Source organism: Ascidia mentula, chromosome 4 (genome assembly GCF_947561715.1).
Source record: "Ascidia mentula chromosome 4, kaAscMent1.1, whole genome shotgun sequence".
Classification (NCBI taxonomy): Eukaryota; Metazoa; Chordata; class Ascidiacea; order Phlebobranchia; family Ascidiidae; genus Ascidia; species Ascidia mentula.
In genome coordinates this window covers 21,997,377-22,020,595 of record NC_138569.1, presented here as the reverse complement: position 1 = coordinate 22,020,595, position 23,219 = coordinate 21,997,377, and the positions used below count along the sequence as shown (strand labels likewise).

Sequence of the window (23,219 nt, the reverse complement as noted above, 5' to 3'; positions counted from 1 at the left end):
AATTACCATAAACGAAGAGAAGTACGCATTTGGTCTAAAACACTTGGAAATATACAAAATATAATAGTAAATAATCTGTCGCGATTAAGCCTGCGCTATATGCAGTCCAATCACCATGTGAGAATTTGTTGCGGGAATAAGTGACGACCAAGTGACGAGACAAGAAACGTTTGTAATGATTTAATAAAATTGTCATAATCAGTATCCACAGCTTCCTTAATACAAATTTGAAATTAGTGGCTCCGCACAGCAAGGGATTTTGCTTCATTATCTTTGGCTATAATATGATATATTTTCCCGCTTTTTTTACCGCACTGGAGGTCAGGATCTTTTGATCACGTCTTCCCGTCAGATACTTTGACCGAAATGAAAAATGTATTTCGCCTTAAAGGCATCATCAGTTTCTACAACTGCCACCGGTGAAACTGAAACGAAAGCTTTTTGCGTGAAGTAACTGTTTCTGATAGTTCCTTTTGGGCAAAATGTATTTTTCTAAATACCAACAAACTAGGCTGTCTGCAAGATCACTGTATTGTAATTAATATGGAAATACATATCGTGATGTGTTTCGCGGTCGACAGTCTGACAGAGGACTTTGGTTCGAATTAATACAAATTACTTTGTTATTTTGCAAACACAATAATCGATTTGTAACATCCTATATAATATCTGCGGTTCCTTAAACCGAGTTGGCGATTAGTGAGTTTTGGTTTGGCTGACACGGCGTCATGCGTTATATCAAAACCCATCACTTCCGGCTGTAACTTGCTGCAATTTCTCTGTGAGGAAATTATCTTCCTGCATGGGTGTCTACTGTCTCGATAACCACCAAACCTGACACACTCTCGTAACCCAAGATACAGTAAACCATTTTATTGTTGATACATAATGGTAGTTGGTTTTTATGACAAGTGATCACAACACAAGCTACACAAAGCAAATAATTCACGGCAATCTAGATTAAAACACGAAGCGAGAATGATGTTTTCGCATTTACATTGATTCCTTTGTACAATACAAACATATATACAGGGTTTTACGATCACTTATTCGTCTTTACGCTCATTCTCTGACTTCGGTTCAAAACCGGCACCAATTGATTGCACTTCACGCACACCACCTGTAAGCAAACCGTAAAGTGCGCCAACAGGAGCACCAATTACCGTCCCGGCCACCACACCAGCCGGGCCAAGTGGAGTTCTGCCCACTTCTGCTCCGCCTCTTGCCCCTGTTATAAAACCTTCCCCTAATCCTTTGAAAGTGCCAACGAAAAACCCTCCTATTTTTCTCAAAAAAATGTGCTTGTTGTTATTGTTATAGTTCTGAATTTGCAGGAACATATTATGGCTTTTCTGCTTATACTTTGCCACAAATGCATTTTTGATTTTTGAAGGGCTTTTTTTAAATCTTGAAGAAAAGATATCTTCTGCTCTCTGTTTCATTCTGCTGTGAGCATCTTTTAGAAGAGAAGGCTCAACGTATTTTCCATCAACCAACTGGGGACATAATAAACGAAGATAAAATCTTAATACTGCTATGTAGTAAGAATTAAATCCATATGTGTTACTTACTTCTTTCATTTCAATTAAATAGCTGGCCATGTTCTCTTGCAAAATTAGTTCTGCTTGCTCCTCAAGCATCAGCTGCACAAAAAGCAAAATTTTGATGTAATTTTGTATTCTCGTGTAGAATTGTGTTATTCCTAAAACATTCTGTTTGCCAAAGAAACAAGAAGAACAGACGACTGTGCGCCATGAAATGCTAAACGTAAAACGTACTAACCTTGTAGTGTGCATTTTGTTCTTTGACCAGGTTGTAATGTTCTTCCATTTTACGTTCCAACTTATTTAGTATTGAATCGCCAACTTCCTGTTGATCTCTCGAATACAATTGTTTTAGGTAAACACGGGCCTCTTTCCTTTCCTTCATATCAAATCGTTGCAATTCATCCTCATCCACGTATTCTTGTGTTGCCTACAAACAAAGTTCACCGCAAACTAGAACGGCATTATGTTTCTTTTTCTTACACTTCATCAATTTACCTATACGTATTACTTTGAATAAAAAAAAAAAAAAAAAAGTAAAATGAAACTAGCTATATTATTGAAAAATCATTCTTACCTTTTGCAATGTTTTCTTGTACTTTTCTACAGTTTTCTGAAGTTTTTCAAGATGAAAATGTAATTTTTCCTTTAAAAAAGATTGAGTTACTGCATAACTAAGAAAGCTATGACAATACCAAATTGCCACTTAATGCAAGTTTAAACTTACATATTCCTCATCATTGGATTCCATAACACGCTTAAACTCAAGTTCAGTTGATTTGAGGAGTGTAAGTTTGCAAAGATTCGCAATATCTTCGGGGATGTCTACTGTTTGTTTTGTGTAATGGTCAAGAGATTTTGTTGTTAACGTTTCTGAAAAGTCTTCCAATAGTTCCTGGGTAACGTACTTTCCAAACGTTTCCTGCCGTGTAACAAATTTACACAGATATGTTTGGCTTCGGCAATATATAAAAATGTCTGTTTTTATGATAAAGATTTAGAGAAAAATAAGAAATCCCTACTATTCCTATTTGATAATTCAGCAGCATTGACTCTTTGATCAAGACGTGATTAATGCATGAATATGCAGCCACTAGCAAGTGGAAAAGGTGGCTGGAAAGTCTTTTCTGTAATAATCGCCGAGAGTAAAAAAGCCTTTGATAAAATTGCTACTTGATTGAAATAAGTTTTTTTAAAATAAACACACAGTCACATTACATAAAGCAATTTTTGGCTAATTGAAAAAGTTCGTTAATTCACAAAAATGTGAAAAATCGTTGTTTTTATGGGTGTCGTTGTGATATACATACTTCTTTCAGTGAACTCTTGTATATTTCCAATGCTTCAGTCATTGCGACTCTAGTTTCCTGTTTCAGTTGTTCCTGACAAATATTGTTTTACCGACGTTAATATATGTTTGTATAGTAACTGTCTAAGAAACTTTCGTTTCAGGGTATATATAATAAGGTGGAAATCTTCAGGGCCAAATTGCAACAGAATGGGAAATGATTCCCAGAATGTTTGTACAGTAGATAGTTGAAATTTTTTTTTTGAAATTTTTTGTACTTGCTTGGAAGGAAGCAGAAAACAAAGAGAAGATTAATTTCTTACGTTAACTTATATTGCAAATGGTTCAGAAAGTTACATGTTCTTACAAACCATTTTAGTTCGGTTAATTTGCTCAAACACACAAAATTCCATATGAATGCTTTCTTCCAACTGCTTTCGATATTTTAAGATGAATTCCTCATCGCCCAACTTTGGTCGTTGATCAAAATCTGCTATAGCTTGTGACTTCAGTGTCTCATGGTGTCTTCTGAAGTCATTTTCCTTCAGATATCCTTTTTGACAAATCTAAAACACAACCTGTTTAATGGCAAGTTTTTTTAATAATACAGAACACCAACTTTTAGCATTTGATTTTTGTAGGTTGCTTTGCAATCGCTAATACACTGCAAAATTCCAACACCTGCTGCAGCCTGTAGAACCATAAGAGCTGCATTTTAAAATATGCAATCTGCATGCGAGGCATCAAATATTTCATACTAGTGATTTTAAATCAAATTAAACAAAAGTTTAATTTTTTTCATCCAGAGGTCACAGTCATTATATTATTTTACAAAAGTTTTGTATTGAAAAGTCCCGATACAAATTCGATACTTTATCTTTTTCTATGAGAGCCCATTCTTACCTGCAACATATTATTCAACTCCGGCATAGTATCACTGTCAAATATTTGAAAGTAAGACAGTGTAAAATTAATCAAATCTTTTCCTGTAACTGGACTTTTATGGACTTTTTTTTATCACAATCCGTTCCGGGGAAAAAATCTCTTTCACCAAAATGCCAAGTGTGGTTAAGAATTCCTTCGTTACATCTGAAATAATTTGCGTATTTATCAATTAATATCAGTCTTTATAAAATATTCTACATGTAGTCAAGGTAACAAACCATGTGTGATTTTACAAATGTAATTGTAATTTTTTGTGTGTTAACGGATGAAACACAAACAAATACAAAAAAATACATACACATCAAATTTCAAAATAACAAAGACATCTGCATGTGTAAGATATTTTGCTTAATACCTTTTATACACAAATTGCTTCCTTGTTTTTGGCTTCTATACGTCACTGTTTCTCCAGGAGATTTCATCAAGCAACATGAAATGCTTTCAAATGAATCCCGTAAGTGTTTTCGAACTGATTCAATTTTAGGGTTTTCAGACTTTTTTCCAAGAACCTCTCTTAAAACTTCCTTCCCTCCTTCAAAGTCAAGACTGTAATCTGGGTCTGACCAATCACGAATCAGAAAGATCATGTTCTGCATATGAAAGGTAACCAATCACTGTGATCATAATTACAATGAAAATATGAATGTTCCTAATTCAATTAGACCAGTGTTTCTTAACCTTTTTTGGATCACGAACCCCTAAAACATTCTTTGAAAAGCTATGGACCTCTTTGCAAGAAACGCATTGCAAATGTCGAAGTTAGGTTTTAATCAACATAGTGATGGTCGAAACACTAGCACGCACGTACAACAGTTAAACCCAGAGAGAAACTTTTTTCAATGATAATTTTAGCTTTTAGCTGTCTGCTTGTCGGGGATTTTCAGAATAATTGTATTTCGTTTCATGGACCCCTAAATGCATCTTCTCGGACCCCTTGGGGGTTCATGGACCCCAGGTTAAGAACCCCTGAATTAGGCAGTGAAAGCCGTATCAGGTTGAGACAATAAGCTCTTCTCTAGTGGAACGAATAGAAACTTGGATCCATGACGTACATTATGGCCCAGCAGGATGTGAAATGTGACCGACGGTTGCGTTCTTTTGATGTTCTCTTATACGAATTTGAGTTTGTTGCACTTAATTTAACAACACGTAATGTATTATTGCACTGTGTCGGACACCGGGCAGTGTTTACACAAGGACAATATTGCTGGTTCCAAGTGGATTCCCATTTAAAATCCAAAAGAACAGTGGCTGCGACTTTTGCTTGATATTAAACATAACTTTGGGCTTGCATAATATTTAATCAACGTTGTCATTAAAATATTGTTTATAGTTCAAAAATCCGCCAATCGTTAGACTCAAACAAACGGAGAGCAGTTGAAATTTTAGTCTGTTAATAATTTTTATTTGGCCTTTTTTATTGTGGTTTTACCAATCTTCGTCAAAAGAAATATAAAAATGCAACGCTCAGACAGTAATTAACAATAACGCTACAAGTCTAACCTGAAATGGCCTTTGGTCGTCACTTTGTGGATGATCCGCATCTGACGTACCGGTAAATAATGCTTTTCCCGTTTTGTAAATGTTCTCAAGACCTGTTTTCGAAGCTTCTATGATTGACCTCGCAAATGATTGCTTGGCAGTTTGTGCAAAATCTGTCATCAGCTGTCAAATAAAACATAAACGTAATGCGTTTTTGCAATAATATTTTCTGAACTAACTTGTAAGTGCTGGAGAGTGTCGCCTCTTATTTCATTTTTCACGTTGTAAATTTGGACAGAACTCATAAGTGTGCTCATTCCAAAAATAACTGAGTTTTTTTGTATGTCTGTGTCGTGATCAAATGCACCTTGTGTGTCCATGAGGAACAATGCAATCTATCAATGAAACATACCAGAATTTTTGAATGGAATAAACTTCGTCTATAGACACAAGCGATTGCCTTTCAGATCACATACAACAACGCATATATTAAATAAAATTCGTAATGAAACAAAAATCATAACCTTGTATTTTTTTAAAATAGACCAAACTTGGTACGCGGAATATTTGTTACCTTGCCCCCTGCTGTATAAAAGAAAAACGGTTCATCCCAAATCCAAACTCCTTCTGTATGTTTTTCTTTTCCTCCTCTCCACGGAAAACCTTCAATCAGTTGATCTTCTTTGGACGAAAGCCAATCATCCACCTTCATGCAAACATTAATACATGCAAACGGTTAATTGTTAGCAATAAAAATTACCTTGTTCTTTTGGTTTGCCCACAAATATCGCAGGAAAAAGTTTAACATGAATGATTTTCCTGTTCTGAAAGCTCCAGCAATGGAATAGATTGCAACTGGGGTGTCAGCGACATCCTGGTCTCCAAAAATTCGACCAATTTCAATTTCATTGATGGAGTAACCGCCTCCTTCCTGTGGCTTAATGATCTGTACGGGTTCTCTTCTATACTTTGTGCTTCCACTTGAGGTTTCTAAAGCAACAATGTACAACCATTTGATTTTCTTATACAAACTTGTAAACATTCTTACCTTCATTACCACAGTGCATTCTTTAGTAGGACCAATTAATTTAAACTTCTAAATATTAACTTTTAATGTAGTAAATAAACAATTTGGTTTAAATTCTTGTTTTTGATCAGATATTTGGTTTTGTTTTTAAAGTTAACATCCTTGGTAAAGTAAGGGAGGGGGTTTTCAGTTTTAATATCAGAAAACTGCCGGGTGATAATCAGGATTTGCAAAAGTTATTTCGAAAACATCAAGGGCTGGACACATTTTTGTTATTTGGACTAAACTGTCATGATAATGGTATTTGGGAATAGCGTTACAAGCCAAAACATGTTTTCCTATTGAAAACAAATATACGACACAGCAAACAAAATACGCTTTACAACCAAGAAACAATGCTTACTGCCGAACGCTTCGACAGGAATGCCAACACCGTAAAGGTTTACGGTTAGTTTGTTTTGTCCATTTACGGCACATCATCATAGTTATGTTACATTGCATTGAACGGTTTGGAAAAGCAATAGTATAGAAACACTACAGGTCACACCAAGTGATTTTAGATCATATAATCAATAAAGACAATAGTTGCTTTACGTCGCGAAGTTTGACACGCAGTAATTCCGATTATCTCTTACTCTGGACTAGAAGGATTTATCCCGGTGTATTACTGCCAAAGAAGTCACTACCATAGCAATTTACTGTTGTTCTTTTAATCGCGTCTAAGTTACTATTCGACTGAAGTGGACAGGCCCAGTATTATTCCTGTATATCCGACGTCATATTTCCCAAATGTTATGTTGTGTTTTCGTGGCATTAACTGTATTTTCTTTTAACGTCGGATAATAGCCACGAAACCATTTCAACCCATACGGCGAGCGTGTTATTCATTCGTTGCACGGAAGACAACTAAATATCCTGCCGACCTATTTTGTGACAACTTCCAGTAATAAGCTGTCTTTTCAAAGGAGTCAAACGACCCTGTATGCATGTTTTATATAAGCCACATATTTTTGGGAAAAAACATTCAGTCATTCCTTCACGCATTCGAGTCTGGCTTCTAACAGTTTATAATTCATTTCAAACCTATAACTCAACTCGAGGTTAAAAACAGAAAGAGACGTTAGTACGAGTGTTTTGTATCGTTTTATTGTAATATTCGTGGGACCGTTATTTATGTATTAAACTAACAGATTGACTTAGGGTTAGAGAGTAGCTTTTTTATCAGGAGTCAGATATACGGTAGTGTTAATATTTTGTGTAGAAGTTTTAAATAACGCCCTACATAAAAATTTGTGACCCCGACGTGATATTTGAACGGGCATTTCAATCTTCTGATTTAAGATTTTTTTACGCGCTTTAACTATGTCGCACAAGGCTTCTGGTGTCATTCCGCAATTTATAAAAAGTTTGATTAAATTCAAAGGGTTTTGAAAGTCAGACCCGTTGGTCACACCAGGTAATTTCGATGCTAACTCTCACGCAGCTACTGAGACAGACATGAGTTCGAGTAACAGCGATAGTGTTGATGATTTGCAAGGTAACGATTTGCTCAGTTGCGGTTTAAACGCTACAGGCAGTGCCGCGCCGCTTTATTCAACAGCATTGTCAAACTCACTATTAGGCCAATCGCTGCAATTCTCGAATCATCATATTCTATAGCTCAGCCTCGCTTGAGTTATTTTGCACCCCCTGGAATTAATGACCAGGCCGCATCCATGTTTTTGCCTCGGGATCAGGCACCGTTTTCGACGCCTTGTTATGCAGGTGGGTCCGCACCGCATTTTTCGTCTAGCCGAACTGCACCTATCACACCTATGGCAGCGAAAGTAAAATTACCCTCAATGTGGCAGGATGCTGTAAAGTTGTGGTTAGCGACCGTTGGAGGTATTTTTATAACCATCAAATAACATCTGACAACGAGAAATTCAACTTAACCATTTCTTCCCTCATATTATTTGGGGTAAGGTTGGTCGTCGCTCTTATGGTGATTTGAAACATGCGCTTTTGAAGTCATTTGACAGTAACCCCATTACTAAAGTACATGAATTATTTTACGATCTTGCATTTGAAAATAAGCGTCCAAGTGTACTTTGAAATCGCATGAAATTTCTCTCCAGATGCGGAAAAAATATTAAAAGAGTTGTTTTTTGACAGATTGCCTGCCCATATCAGAATGATATTGGCACCTGACTATGGTTTGTCAATTGATTTATTGGATGAAAAAGCTGATCACATAATGTTAATTAGCGAACCAGGTTAGTTTCAGTCACACCAAGTGGTTAATAAACAGCATGTTCCACATAACGTCTCGGATTCCAAAAACATTTTTGCCAGCACTCAAATGGTAATAAATGATAATATGGAGAGACGTCTAAAGAAAATGACCGAAGAGTTACAGGAGTTATAATCGGCTCAAAATGTATCTTCTGCCACTCCCTGATTTCAGGCACCAAGAAGGCAAAATGGCGGTTATCATTGGTCCGGAAACTTGCCGCACGCAACAACAATTATCGACCACCACAGCGCCGAGATTTTACTGCTAGACCACCCTCGAGACAAACAAACTTTCACAAAAGTGTGAAGTTTTCTTTTAAGTTTAATTTAAGCTGTTTGCAGCAATAAAATATGAATAATACAATTGTTTGCAAGAAAGCCAAGGTACAACGTTCCACCACTCGGGATTCACACAAGGCATGTTAAATATTATGAATCGTACACCTCAATTAGCCACAACCTGAACCTTTTACAGACAGGCAACTTCAATACAACCTAGGAGAACTGCCACAAAAGTCCTAAGCACGCCATTGATATAGCAACCATTGCAAACACAAGCGATTTGCGTCAACAAATTAGCGTCTAAAGCTTAAATTTGCTGTTACATTGTTATTTAGGCGTGAAAGGAGTTGCAGAATGCCGAGTTCCGTTTAGGTATGACAGTTCCACATTAGCATTTCCAAACAGTGACCAAAATTCTACATATAAAACACTGCTTACACGTTTGCCTTCGCAACTGAATGTTTCAGCACAAAGAAACTTGGATTGGAGATCAAATTTCGGCTAACCTGCCTTCGGTGATTTAAAATTATAACTGTAACATACGACATGAGTTTGAATGCCATTCTCTCAATCGTTCTTATTTTTGCGCAAGAGGAGGAGCGCTCAATCTCTCTCCCGCTCAATCCGTTCGAAGAAGGAGCTGTATTGGATTCGCTTCGCTTTCAATCCACTTTGAGAGCAGACGAATGCAAGGGGTTTTAGGTGTGCGGTTTGCAAGTTTGTCACATTGCATCAGATAAATGAAAAACACTGGTTTTAAAGTTGAAAAGTTGAAACTACTTTTTCCCTTCCGTCAAAATAAAAACCACACATTTCAAGAAGTTGAAAAAATGCGAAACATCCACTGATGATTTCATGATTTGAAACCATGGCAACAAATTCACTTGAAATCCAATTATGTTACAAAGTTAACGTTTGCATTACATTTAAGGCAGGGGAAACAACCTTATAACTTAAACCTTCTGGATGTGGGTGGGGAGTAACACGGAGCGTCTCAAATGACGTCGATTGAAATGGTGCGCTGCCTTCGGCGACTTTGTTGTGTGTAACGCATCGAGTCCCCACAATCTATAAATTACGCTCTTTTGACGCATTAACAAATAGCTGTACTTCGCGAACACAAAGCAAGTCCGACAACAATTTACTCTCAGGTATGAAGGTATATTGCTAATTATGCTGCCATATTTATTGAAGGTGCAAAATTTACTATTACCTTTAGCTGTTAGGACGCACTACCATAGCAATTAACTGTCGGAAATAAGCGTTCAATGCGTTTGAGTTGATTAACGTTATACGATTCAACAGAGTTGAACTGGTCCTGAATTTGGCGCCGTATATTTCGAGCAGAGTGCCACCAAGCACAGCCGTTATGGCGTAACTACACAATGGGCCTAATTGGTCTATTATTTAGAAGTTCCGCGTCGCAAATGCCGTCCCCACACTAGCAGTTGTTTTAAAACTCATATATCGTTGGTGTGCGGACATTCAAATTTCAAAAACATTTCAATACTAAACGCAACGCATGACTTGTCGTTTTTCTAAACAGCGAGGATCGCCTGCCACCGCTCAATCTCTCTCCCGGTTAATGCCTTCGAAGCAGGAGCTGTATTGGATTCGCCTCGCTTTTAAATCCACTTCGAGAGCAGACGAATGAAAGGGGTTTCAGGTGTGCGGTTTATATGTTTGTCACATTGCATCAGATAAAAGAAAACTTTTTAAATGCTGGACACTGGTTTTAAAGTTGAAAAAGTGAAACTACTTTTCTCCTTCTGTCAAAATAAGAATCACCACACATTCCAAGAAGTGCGAAACATCGACCGATTTCATGATTTGAAACCATGGCAACATATTCACTTGAAATCCAATTATGTTTAAAAGTTAACGTTTGCTTTGCATTCAGGGCAAGGGAAACAACTTTATAACTTACACCTTCTGGATGTGGGTGGGGAGTAACACAAAGCATCTGAAATAACGTCGAGTGAGACGGTGCGTTCAAAAGGTTCAAAATTTACAATTACCTTTAGCTTTTAGGACTCACTACCATAGCAATTAACTGTCGGAAATAAGATTTCAATGCGTTTAAAGTTGATTAACGTTATACGATTCAACAGAGTTGAACTGGTCCTGATTTTGGCGCCGTATATTTCAAACAGAGTGCCACCAAACACAATCGTTTGGGCGTAACTACACAATGGGTCTAATTAGATCTGTTGTTTAGAAGTTCAGCGTCGCAATGTCGTCCTCACAATAGCAGTTTTGAGTCAAAATTTTAAACTAATAATCATTGGTGTGAGAACTTCATGATTTTGTAGCCGCTCACCACATTTCAGCAAAACATTTCAATAACAAAAGCAACGTATGACTTTGTCGTTTTTCTAAACAGCGACTATACATAACAAGTGACATACACGATAATTGTATTGATGAGGCTGCATTTTCTTTTTCACGGAACACCAGGAACCACCCCCTTATGGTTCTCTAACCCTTGGTTTTTAACCACTATTGTGGGCCAAACATTCCAAGGAAATCTCAAATTTATCACATAGCTCAGTCACCTGCATGTGAATTGCAGTACAAATTGCATTTATACTGATGGCATCGGTCAATATCCGTGTGTTGTTAACTCGAACCTGAACTAAAATGTAGGAAGCACAATTCCACATCATGTATTTCTTTTGTGTTTGTTGCAATGAGCAGGATCGCTACACGTGCAACGATAGTATACGATATAAACAGTGATAGTGTCTGCAATTCACTGATTATTAATGTCGCATTTGCTTCATTAAAGTTGGAATGTTCAAATGCAATTGCCTCAAAGTTTATTGCTCGTTTCTGCCTTGGTCAAATGTTTACGACAGAAAAGAACAAAACACCGTGCTCGCCCAAATGTTTGGTTCAGTCATAAATTTTACAGTATATTCCTGCTCGCCATTGCGTTCGATGTAGTAAAACTTGCTTTAGTCCCAAAATCAACCTTTGAAAGTGTTTCGAAGTTTCGCAAGTAGAGAAATTCACAGATAGAAAACACATCATTTTAATCTATTAAAGTTACTTGTAAAGCATAACCCACATAAGTCATATTGAGCCACATCGTTGGTAGTTAGTTTATGTAGGTTATAATCGTAGCGTGATCTGTTTTAACGTTTTGTTTTTTTGTAAAAGTTTGTCATTTTTTAGGGTAATAAAATCGGTGTTGTGGCTTTTTGGCTCAAATTTCAAAAACATTTTGGCTGAAGCAGCAAAACCTTGAGCAGCAATATCAGTTTGTGGGTTGTTACGGCCCTTTCATTTATAGGGAGCACATCTATTAAACATTTACGTTTGCAAAGGAAACCCTTTTTTTGCTCAACGTAACTCACAACGCAAGAGTATTATCTTGTAAGTTGACATATTGAAATTGTTTCTTTATATTTGCATAAGCTTGTGGATATCAATTCGACACATTTGACAATAGCTTAAGTGATGGACACAAACCATGTAATCATGTACGCTTTACATACAACTTAAAGGTTCAACTACTGTTTCATTGAAACTGCAGAGGTCACTAAAAGACAATGAAAAAAACATGTTTCCATTAACACGATGTTGTTTGTCGCCATTTTGCCAAACGATCACATTTTGCAACTTCACTACAATCTCACAGTGAACTTAATACCAAAGCATCATTGGCGCAACTAAGCTTGTATCTTTCGAGGCGACATCACGGTGGTGTTCTTTTAATCGCGTCTAAGTTACTATTCGACTGAAGTGGACAGGCCCAGTATTATTCATGTATCCGACGTCATATTTCCCATATGTTATGTTGTGTTTTCGTGGCATTAACTGTATTTTTTTTTAACGTCGGATAATAACCACGTCACGAAACATACGGCGAGCGTACTATTCATTCGTTTGCAAGGAAGACAACTAAATATCCTGCCGACCTATTTTGTGACAACTTCCCGCAATAAGTTGTCCTTTCAAAGGAGTCACGGAATAGTTCGAACTCAAACGAACCTGTATGCATGTTTTATATGAGCCACATACTTTTGGGAAAAAAACATTCAGTCATTCCTTCACGCATTCGAGCCTGGTTTCTAACAGTTTATAATTTATTTCAAGCCTATAACTCAACTCGGGGTTAAAAACAGAAAGAGACGTTAGTACGAGTGGTTTGTATCGTTTTATTGTAATATTCGTGGGACTGTTATTTATGTACTAAACTGAAAGATTGACTTAGGGTTAGAGAGTAGCCTTTTTATCAGGAGTCAGATGTACGGCATTGTTAATATTTTGTGTAGACGTTTTAAATAACGCCCTAAATAAAAATTGGTGACCCCGACGTGATATTTGAACGGTCATTTCAATCTTTTGATTTAAGATTTTTTACGCGCTTTAACTATGTCGCACAAGGCTTCTGGTGTAATTCCGCAATTTATAAAAAGTTTGATTAAATTCAAAGGGTTTTGAAAGTCAGACCCGTTGGTCACACCAGGTAATTTCGATGCTATATCTCACGCAGCTACTGAGGCAGACATGAGTTCGAGTAACAGCGATAATGTTAATGATTTGCAAGGTAACGATTTGTTCAGTTGCGGATTATACGCTACAAGCAGTGCCGCGCCGCTTTATTTTGCACCCCCTGGAATTAATGACCAGGCCGCATCCATGTTTTTGCCTCGGGATCAGGCACCGTTTTCAACGCCTTGTTATCCAGGTGTGTACGCACCGCATTTTTCCTCTAGCTGAACTGCACTTGTCACACTTATGGCAGAGAAAGTAAAATTACCGTTGTGGTTAGCGACAGTACTCAAATGGTAATAAATGATAATATGGAGAGGCGTCTAAGGGAAATGACCGAAGAGTTACAGGAGTTAAAATCGGCTCAAAATGTCACATCTGCCACTCCCCGCACGCAACAACGATTATCGACCACCACAGCGCCGAGATTTTACTGCTAGACCACCCTCGAGACAAACAAACTTTCATGGCAGACGGGACTTCCAACGACCAATTGAATGTCGCAAATTAGAAGCGTATAAAAGGTTGATTAACGTTGCTGGGCAAAAGAAATCACAACACAATCCCAAAGCGTGTTGTGAAACACAATCATCGGTTGACAAAAGTGTGAAGTTTTCTTTTAAGTTTAATTTAATCTGTTTGCAGCATTAAAATATGAATAATACAATTGTTTGCAAGAAAGTCAAGGTACAACGTTCCACCACTCGGGATTCACACAAGGCAAGTTAAATATTATGAATCGTACACCTCAATTAGCCACAACCTGAACCTTTTACAGACTGTCAACTTCAATACAGCTTAGGAAAACTAGCACAAAAGTCCTAAGCACGCCATTGATATAGCAACCAATGCAAACACAAGCGATTTGCGTCAACAAATTAGCGTCTAAAGCTTAAATTTGCTGTTACATTGTTATTTAGGCGTGAAAGGAGCTGCAGAATGCCGAGTTCTGTTTAGGTTTGACAGTTCAACAATAGCATTTCCAAACAGTGACCAAAATTCTAGATATAAAACACTGCTTACACATTTGCCTTCGCAACTGAATGTTTCAGCACAAAGAAACTTGAATTGGGGATCAAATTTCGGCTAACCTACCTCGGTGATTTAAAATTATAACTGTAAAATACGACATGAGTTTGAATGCCATTCTCTCAATCGTTCTTTTTTTTTGCGCAAGAGGAGGAGCGCTCAATCTCTCTCCCGCTCAATCCGTTCGAAGAAGGAGCTGTATTGAATTCGCTTCGCTTTCAATCCACTTTGAGAGCAGACGAATACAAGGGGTTTTAGGTGTGCGGTTTGTAAGTTTGTCACATTGCATCAGATAAATAAAAAACATTAACTGTTGAACACTGGTTTTAAAGTTGAAAAAGTGAAACTACTTTTCCCCTTCTGTCAAAAAAAATCAGACATTCCAAGAAGAGCGAAACATCGACCGATTTCATAATTTGAAACCATGGCAACAAATTCACTTGAAATCTAATTATGTTTCAAAGTTAACGTTTGCATTACATTTAAGGCAAGGGAAACAACCTTATTACTTAAACCTTCTGGATGTGGGTGGGAGTAACACGGAGCGTCTCAAATGACGTCAAGTGAAATGTTGCGCTGCCTTCGGTGACTTTGTTGTGTGTAACGCATCGCGTCCCCACAAGCTACAAATTACGCTCTTTTGACGCATAAACAAAAAGCTGTACTTCGCGAACACAAAGCAAGTCCGACAACAATTTACTCTCAGATATGAAGGTATATTGCTAATTATGCTGCCATATTTATTGAAGGTGCAAAATTTACTGTTACCTTTAGCTTTTAGGACTCACTACCATAGCAATTAACTGTCAGAAATAAGCGTTCAATGCGTTTGAGTTGATTAACGTTGTACGATTCAACTGAGTTGAACAGGTCCTGAATTTGGCGCCGTATATTTCGAGCAGAGTGCTACCAAACACAGCCGTTATGGCGTAACTTCACAATGGGCCTAATTGGTTTGTTATTCAGAAGTTCCGCGTCGCAAATGCCGTCCCCACATTAGCAGTTGTTAGTAAAAACCATTAAAACTAATATATCGTTGGTGTGCGGACATTCAACAAAAACATTTCAATACTAAACGCAACGTATGACTTTGTTGTTTTTCTCAACAGCGAGGATCGCCTGCCAGCGCTCAATCTCTCTCCCGCTCAATCCCTTCGAAGCAGGAGTTGTATTGGATTCGCCTCGCTTTCAAATCTACTTCGAGAGCAGACGAGTGCAAGGGAATTTAGGTGTGCGGTTGTTAAATTTGTCACATTGCATCAGATAAATGAAAAACATTAAATGCTGGACACTGGTTTTAAAGTTGAAAAAGTGAAACTACTTTTCCCCTTCCGTCAAAATAAGAATCAGACATTCCAAGAAGAGCGAAAAATCGACCGATTTCATGATTTGAAACCATGGCAACAAATTCACTTGAAATCCAATTATGTATCAAAATTAACGTTTGCTTCGCATTCAGGGCAATGAAAACAACTTTATAACTTACACCTTCTGGATGTGGGTTGGGAGTAACACGAAGCATCTCAAATAACGTCGAGTGAGACGGTGCGTTCAAAAGGTTCAAAATTTACTGTTACCTTCAACTTTTAGGACGCACTACCATAGCAATTAACTGTCGGAAATAAGCGTTCAATGCGTTTGAGTTGATTAACGTTATACGATTCAACAGAGTTGAACTGGTCCTGATTTTGGCGCCGTATATTTCAAACAGAGTGCCACCAAACACAATCGTTTGGGCGTAACTACACAATGGGTCTAATTAGATCTGTTGTTTAGAAGTTCAGCGTCGCAATGTCGTCCTCACAATAGCAGTTTTGAGTCAAAATTTTAAACTAATAATCATTGGTGTGAGAACTTCATGATTTTGTAGCCGCTCACCACATTTCAGCAAAACATTTCAATAACAAAAGCAACGTATGACTTTGTCGTTTTTCTAAACAGCGACTATACATAACAAGTGACATACACGATAATTGTATTGATGAGGCTGCATTTTCTTTTTCACGGAACACCAGGAACCATCCCTTTATGGTCCTCCAACCCTTGGTTTTTAACTACCAGTGTTGGCCAAACATTCGAATGATATCTCGAATTTATTACATATCTCAGTCACCTGCATGTGCTCACGTCCCACTTTTTAACTTAACCATTGCATTTTTACTGATGGCATCGGTCAATCTCCGTGTGATGTTACCTCGGACCTGAACTAAAATATGGGGAACACAATTCCACATCATGTATTTCTTTTGTGTTTGTTGCAATGAGCAGGATCGCTACACTTCCAATGATAGTACATGATATAAACAGTGATAGTGTCTGCAATTCATTGATTATTAATGTCGCATTTGCTTCATTAAAGTTGGAATGTTCAAATGAAGTTGCCTCAACGATTCGTTTATAAATAATCCAATGTGCAAACTATGGGCAATTAGCACCCGGATATCAACCACACTTCATGTAAAGCTTGCGTACAATTTAAAACAACACCAGCCCACACTAAATGCAGCAACAACCACTGCCACAATTGTTAATCATTTGCGCCCCCTTTCGAATGAAAAATACATTTATATCTTACATAGGTGGCGTAATCCAGCCAGAATATTCCCGCTCAAAACTTAATCAAATCAACTCGGGGATGAAACACAAGAAATTAAACGGGCAAGCACAGAGGACTGTAAATTTTGTTGTGTCAGAATAAGTTAAACGTGGTTCGATTCTATAGAGCCACGTGTCAGTGTTTGATTGGCAGCTGCACAACGTTGCTACGTTACAGGAAAAAGTCAGCCAAAATCTATCCACACGCTTTGCGACGATTGTTAAAAACGAACCGATAACGTGGTGTCAGCGCTAACCCGACATATGCCTAAACATTACAATATTTTGCGCCAAACATATGCATTATTCCCATGCCTACGTTGGGCCGAGTGTCTACTTTAAAGTTTAACAAATGCGGTTTTTGACTTCATGTTCGGAGCCCATCGGTTGATCTCATGCACTCGATTCCAATCAAGCAAACAATCTGTACTTGATTCCGATCATGTACATAAGGTGTTTATGTTAATGACCAGACCTGAAGGGATTGCGCATATCTCAATGCCGGTTTTGGAAAAAATGTCTCGGCAATGCTTTGTATAGTTGACACAACACAGAAGTCACATGGAATATAATCGCATTGATTGCAGTATCTCATGATAATTTGCCATAAACAATCGTCGCAAACCGTATGGAAAATTTTTCGCCACCTTTTTCTGACACGACAACATTTACAGTCCTCTGTGCCCATCCGAACGAAACATACGGCGAGCGTGCTATTCATTCGTTTGCACGGAAGACAACTAAATATCCTGCCGACCAATTTTGTGACAACTTCCAGCAATAAGTTGTCTTTTTAAATAAGTCACAGATTAGTTCGAACTCAAACGACCCTGTATGCATGTTTTATATAAGCCACATATCTTTGAGAAAAAACATTCAGTCATTCCTTCACGCATTCGAGTCTGGTTTCTAACAGTTTATATTTTATTTTAAACCTATAACTCAACTCGAGGTTAAAAGCAGAAAGAGACGTTAGTACGCGTGGTTTATATCGTTTTATTGTAATATTCGTGGGACCGTTATTTATGTATTAAACTGACAGATTGACTTAGGGTTAGAGAGTAGCCTTTTTAGCAGGATTCAGATATACGGTAGTGTTAATATTTTGTGTAGACGTTTTAAATAACGTACATAAAAAATTGTGACCCCGACGTGGTATTTAAACGGTCATTTTAACCTTCTGATTTAAGATTTTTTTATGTTTCTGGTGTAAATCCCCAATTTATGAAAGGTGCGATTAAATTCAAAGGGTTTTGAAAGTCAGACCCGTTGGTCACACCAGGTAATTTCGATGCTGTATCTCACGCAGCTACTGAGACAGACATGAGTTCGAGTAACAGCGATAATGTTGATGATTTGCAAGGTAACGATTTGTTCAGTTGCGGCTTGTACGCTACAGGCAGTGCCGCGCCGCATTATTCAACAGCATTGTCAAACGCGACTATTAGGCCAATCGCTGCAAATCCCGAATCAACATATTCAATAGCTCAGCCTCGCTCGAGTTATTTTGCACCCCCTGGAATTAATGACCAGGCCGCATCCATGTTTTTGCCTCGGGATCAAGCACCGTTTTTAACGCCTTGTTATCCAGGTGTGTCCGCGCCGTATTTTTCCTCCAGCCGAACTGCACCTGTTACACCTATGGCAGCGAAAGTAAAATTACCCTGAATGTGGCAGGATGCTGTAAAGTTGTGGTTAGCGACCATTGAAGGTATTTTCACTGATGGATAGAGCCGAAGCCCTGGTTTCGAGAGAAGAAGACCGCGACAAAGAGATGAGGTTCATCAAGAATGCACTACGGAAAAATCTGTATCCGTCATGGATGTTTAGAAGAAAGCCCGCGGTGAAGCCACAAGAAACAGCGCCAACTACTGGTAAGATCGTTTTGCCATACGTTCCTGTTTTAACAGACACGCTAAGGCGTATGATGTTAGACTATGGTATTACGGTATACACAAAGCCACTTAGAACACTGGGCAGGATGGTGTCACACCCTATCGAGAACCCAAAGGCGTTGTTTATTACATTCCGTGTAAGGATTGCGATGGATCATATATCGCTGAAACCGGAAGAGCGTTGCAGACGCGGTTAAAAGAGCATCGCCGCGACGTTGCCACGAAGAAAAGCCAGAGGACAGCACTGGCGAAACACGCTGCCACACTCGGCCACCGAGTTAACTTCGACGAGGTCCGAGTCCTAGAGACGGAGGAAGACCACAGAAAACGTCTATTCCTGGAGACAACCATTGCGTGAATGACAAGGAGCAATGTGTGTACTTTCCAGCAGTTTACAACAACTTGTTGTAAATGTTACGCCCCGCTACACACCTGGTTCACGTGACGACACAAGCGGTGCCAATGTTATCTATTCCCCCTTTTTCTTGTGTTCTTACGTTTTTTCTTGCGTCCTTAGTGTTTATGCGCTTGGTGCAATATGTTGACATAACCCTGAGGAAGTCTCGCCGGATGGCAGACGAACGTCGGTTTTAAATAAAACTTCAGAAACTTAAGTGCAAGAAGAACGATTTTGAATTAATCAGTATGTTCCACATAACGTCTTGGATTCCTAAAACATTTTTGCCAGCACTCAATTGGTAATAAATAATAATATAGAGAGGCGTCTGAGGGAAATGACCGACGATTTACAGTCGTTAAAATCGGCTCAAACTGTAACTTCTGCAACTCCCCGATTTCAGGCACCAAGAGGGCAAAATGGCGGTTATCATAGGTCCGGAACTAGACCATGCCCGACACAAACAAACTTTATTAATGGCGGACGGGACTTGCAACGACCGCGCTTCTCACAGGCGCCACCTTCCGACTTGTGTTATTATCACAGAAGGTATGGTTAGCATGCATATAATTGTATTCTGCCATGTTCTTTTATTCATCAAAAAAACGGGCAGCGTCCCTCTCATTAAGCTGTTGCGCCCATCTGTACTTTTTCGTCGCGCAAGGGTTCGCTACTGTGTTTGTTTATTCTCGGAAGAAGCCTAGTCGTTCCTTCATGCGAAACTTCAGAAAAATACTAACTTTTCAAAAAAAAAGTGTTTCTTGTTTTTCAACAGAAGAACGTAAGGTAGGCAATTCATCAAAATATGGTTAATTGTCGCGACTTACATTAAAAACAGAAAGCGCTTATCCTACAAACAATGTACGATATTGCAAATTACAGTACACATAAAAATGGAGTCTCCGACGACATAAACTATGGCAAAAGTGTTAACTGCACTGATACTAGACACATGGTAATATTACTAATTAACTGCAAGTCACACCTAGTCACAGTCATTACAAAGAGGAAGTTTTGTCTATTTTGTAAGCTACCTGTAACTTCAGGTGCACTTTAACTGCACTGATTAGGCCTACCATACAACATTGACATTCTAATAACTATTTGCAATGATTCACTATTTAAGGCTGTCTATCACCTGAGTCGGTGCCATGCCTCATACAATATACACAGTGCCAAACCACACGATCCGTTATGAACATGCTAGGAACATAATTTCGGCTTCACATACCTCATACAATGACGTGACCAGTGGTAAGTTACCTGCAGGTTTCAAGAGACGAACCAAACCAACAAGGTCGGCAACTAAACCTTGACTGTCCAATCGTCACTTACTGACGCTTTCTCGGGGCCACAGTACATTTATGAGGGTATTTCCCTTTACAGAAGAAATTATTTGGTATTAAATTATGAAACAATGTTACAAGGGAAGTTTATGCTTTACCAACCCAATGATAAACCCTTGATCACTCTGCTGGAACAACAAACCACAATTAAATAACCTTAGAATAACTGGTGTGCAGAAAAATAGACCGTGCGGGTTTGTTGTGAATTTTAGTCTGTGTTGCCCAATCCAAAGCATTAAAGATTTTTGCTGCCAAAACAGAGCCCTCAGAACAGAGCAACCTTCTCCCCACCGAGAACGACCTGAAGTACAACATTCAAGACAATGCTTTTAAATAATGACAAAAAAAGACAAACTTGTCATCGCCAGAAATTATGAAAAGCTGATACTCTCAAAACGTTTACAAATGTTTATGCGTTGTAACGCCAAAAACTACATCGCCGTAGTCGGTATGCCTCTACGCCACTCGCGGTAATATTAAATTAAAGGCTGTGGTTCGAGTTTGTGGGTTAGCACTGGGTAAATTACGTCACATAGTGTTGTCTCCGACATATTTCAACACAACCGTGCACATTCTACTTTGAAGGCTGGTTATTTTCAGCAAAAAGTCCAGTGGTTGGGGTTTGCAAGATAGGATGAATATGTTAGACAAACTCGTATATCCTGTGGTTTCGTTGCCCAAATGTTAGAACTATCGCAAGCTTCATATTTTCATTTGGCAGATTCTCCTCAAACAATTTTGGTAACTAATAAATACTTATTTATTACCACCATATACCGCCCAACCTGTAGGTTTGAGTTTTTGTTCAAAACATGTGGGATGATCAGCAGTAACTCCCCACATATTTATGACCAATCAAAGCCGGAAACGTGTCCCCGTGCAATCAGAAGAGGATGATTGTTGGTTTTCCCCCGCACTCAGTTGGTGTTTACCTGGAACACGGGGCACAACACTAACATACACAAAATATCTTCACGTGCAAGAAGAAAAATCATTCCGTGTGATCGCCACCCAACTACAAGGTCGTGCATAAGCGGCGATCGTTGTAATGTGTTTTAATGCGAATGGTTCTTTTCATTCCATACTTTCTACATGTGCAAATCCATCAAAATAAAACAACAATCTATTTTGCGTGAAATACCAAAATACAATGATAAATTATGCTTTCTTTTAAACCAACCTTCCGGGTTTAATTTGATAATCTGGCTCCAATAAATTAAACAATTTCTTTCTTTGTCGACCCCGTTGCTTTGGTTCGTCTTCTAAAACCTATATTTAATATACGACTGGATTCACGTCATTGTATCTGGTAATTGAAGACAGAATTTCCATACACAAGAACAGATTGAGCGGTTTGCTGATTGAAACAACAGTTTTATAAGCTGTGTTAAGTATTAAATTGTTACTGACGCTGCCAGGCATATTTTATTGCTTAATAATGCTCTTCTGGCAAATTTGAAGTATTAAGTAATGTGTTTTCAATTGCAATAGAATTAAATGCTATATTCCGCTTTGTTTCTCCTATATGTTTTGGGTATAACAAGTTCAAATCAATAAAGTGCACATCAGTGATGAAATAAAGTGCACGTCACGAGTTACCACTAAATTAAGTTTGTGGCAACTGATTTCCCACAATCTTTTAAATGCAGCAAAATATATAAATATACCACGAGACCCCATCACATGCTTACGACGCGACATTTGTAAACATATCCTACAAACAGCGCCACAAAGTCTCCATGCGTGTCTAGTAACATACGACAAGCAGCCAGATCAACAAAAACGAAATAATTTAATAGCCATGTTGATATCTTACTGTATGAATGTAAAACCACTCACAATTTTGTTTGCTTCTTTCACAAAAATCTATTAAATTTATTGCAGTTTACTTCGTAGGTAATTTTTAAAATGAATTGAAATGTACATGAGTGCAGAGATGGACGCGCCCAAACTTTTTGTATGAATCACTGAGGAGGCGTTCTACATCCGATGCAACTCAGGTGATAAAGCAAAGGGATTCCCACGCATATGTAGTGTTGATAGCTTGTATAGACATGAAATGTATCCTCACAACTGATAAAACATTTATACAGGTATAGCTACGGAATATAACTTTTTTCAACCGCTTGTGAAACATAAAGAGATGCACGTCCATATGTCCTGGATATATTTGAATTTTGGCCGCAATATTTCAACATGGTTTATCGAAATGCTGTTTCATTAAAGCGCACACCATTATCTATCACTATTGACCTGTACTCGGTGTCATGCCTCCTACAATATACACGGTGGCAAACCACACGATCTGTTTTGTGCATGCTGGGAACAGACTTCCGGGCTCAAATACCTCATACTACGACGAGACCAATGGTAAGTTGCCAGCAGGTTCCAAGAGACGAATCAAACCAACAGAGCCGGCAACTAAACCTCAGCTGTCCAATCGTCACTTACTGACGCTTTCTGGGGGTGATGGTGGTTTGTTTCCACTGATATTAAACCCGCAAATGTTTTCCCTGCATTGATCAAAATTTTCACGGAGTTACGATAAAAAGTTGTATGCGTTTTGACGGTATCAGCTTTTTGATGTTTTTTGGCGACGAATTTGTCGTTTTGAA

The 23,219-nt window shown here is 38.3% G+C and overlaps 1 protein-coding gene and 1 pseudogene across 3 annotated transcripts; one reads left to right on the top strand and one right to left on the bottom strand.

Moving 5' to 3' along the window:
- Positions 1-858: 858 nt before the first annotated feature.
- Positions 859-21,500, bottom strand: LOC145897654 (uncharacterized). 3 transcript variants are annotated; one of them, XM_082986042.1, is made up of 9 exons: positions 3,736-3,883; positions 3,452-3,523; positions 3,204-3,398; positions 2,855-2,926; positions 2,272-2,466; positions 2,122-2,190; positions 1,783-1,974; positions 1,572-1,643; positions 859-1,496 (listed from the first exon to the last, which is right to left on the bottom strand). In XM_082986042.1, exons 1-9 carry the CDS (start codon positions 3,760-3,762, stop codon positions 1,047-1,049), a joined length of 1,344 nt encoding a protein of 447 aa, XP_082842168.1. In that variant the 5' UTR covers positions 3,763-3,883; the 3' UTR covers positions 859-1,046. The 3 variants fall into 3 exon arrangements, 1 of the variants encoding a protein (XP_082842168.1); XR_014402391.1 differs by lacking the exons at positions 859-1,496; positions 1,572-1,643; positions 1,783-1,974; ... (2 more) ...; positions 2,855-2,926; positions 3,204-3,398 and adding exons at positions 4,133-4,367; positions 5,281-5,442; positions 5,499-5,654; ... (1 more) ...; positions 6,020-6,249; positions 21,390-21,500 and having other exon boundaries at positions 3,736-3,921; XR_014402392.1 differs by lacking the exons at positions 859-1,496; positions 1,572-1,643; positions 1,783-1,974; ... (2 more) ...; positions 2,855-2,926; positions 3,204-3,398 and adding exons at positions 4,133-4,367; positions 5,281-5,442; positions 5,499-5,654; ... (1 more) ...; positions 6,020-6,249; positions 6,308-6,597 and having other exon boundaries at positions 3,736-3,921.
- Positions 7,649-15,902, top strand: LOC145899802 (uncharacterized; annotated as a pseudogene).
- Positions 21,501-23,219: the final 1,719 nt, after the last annotated feature.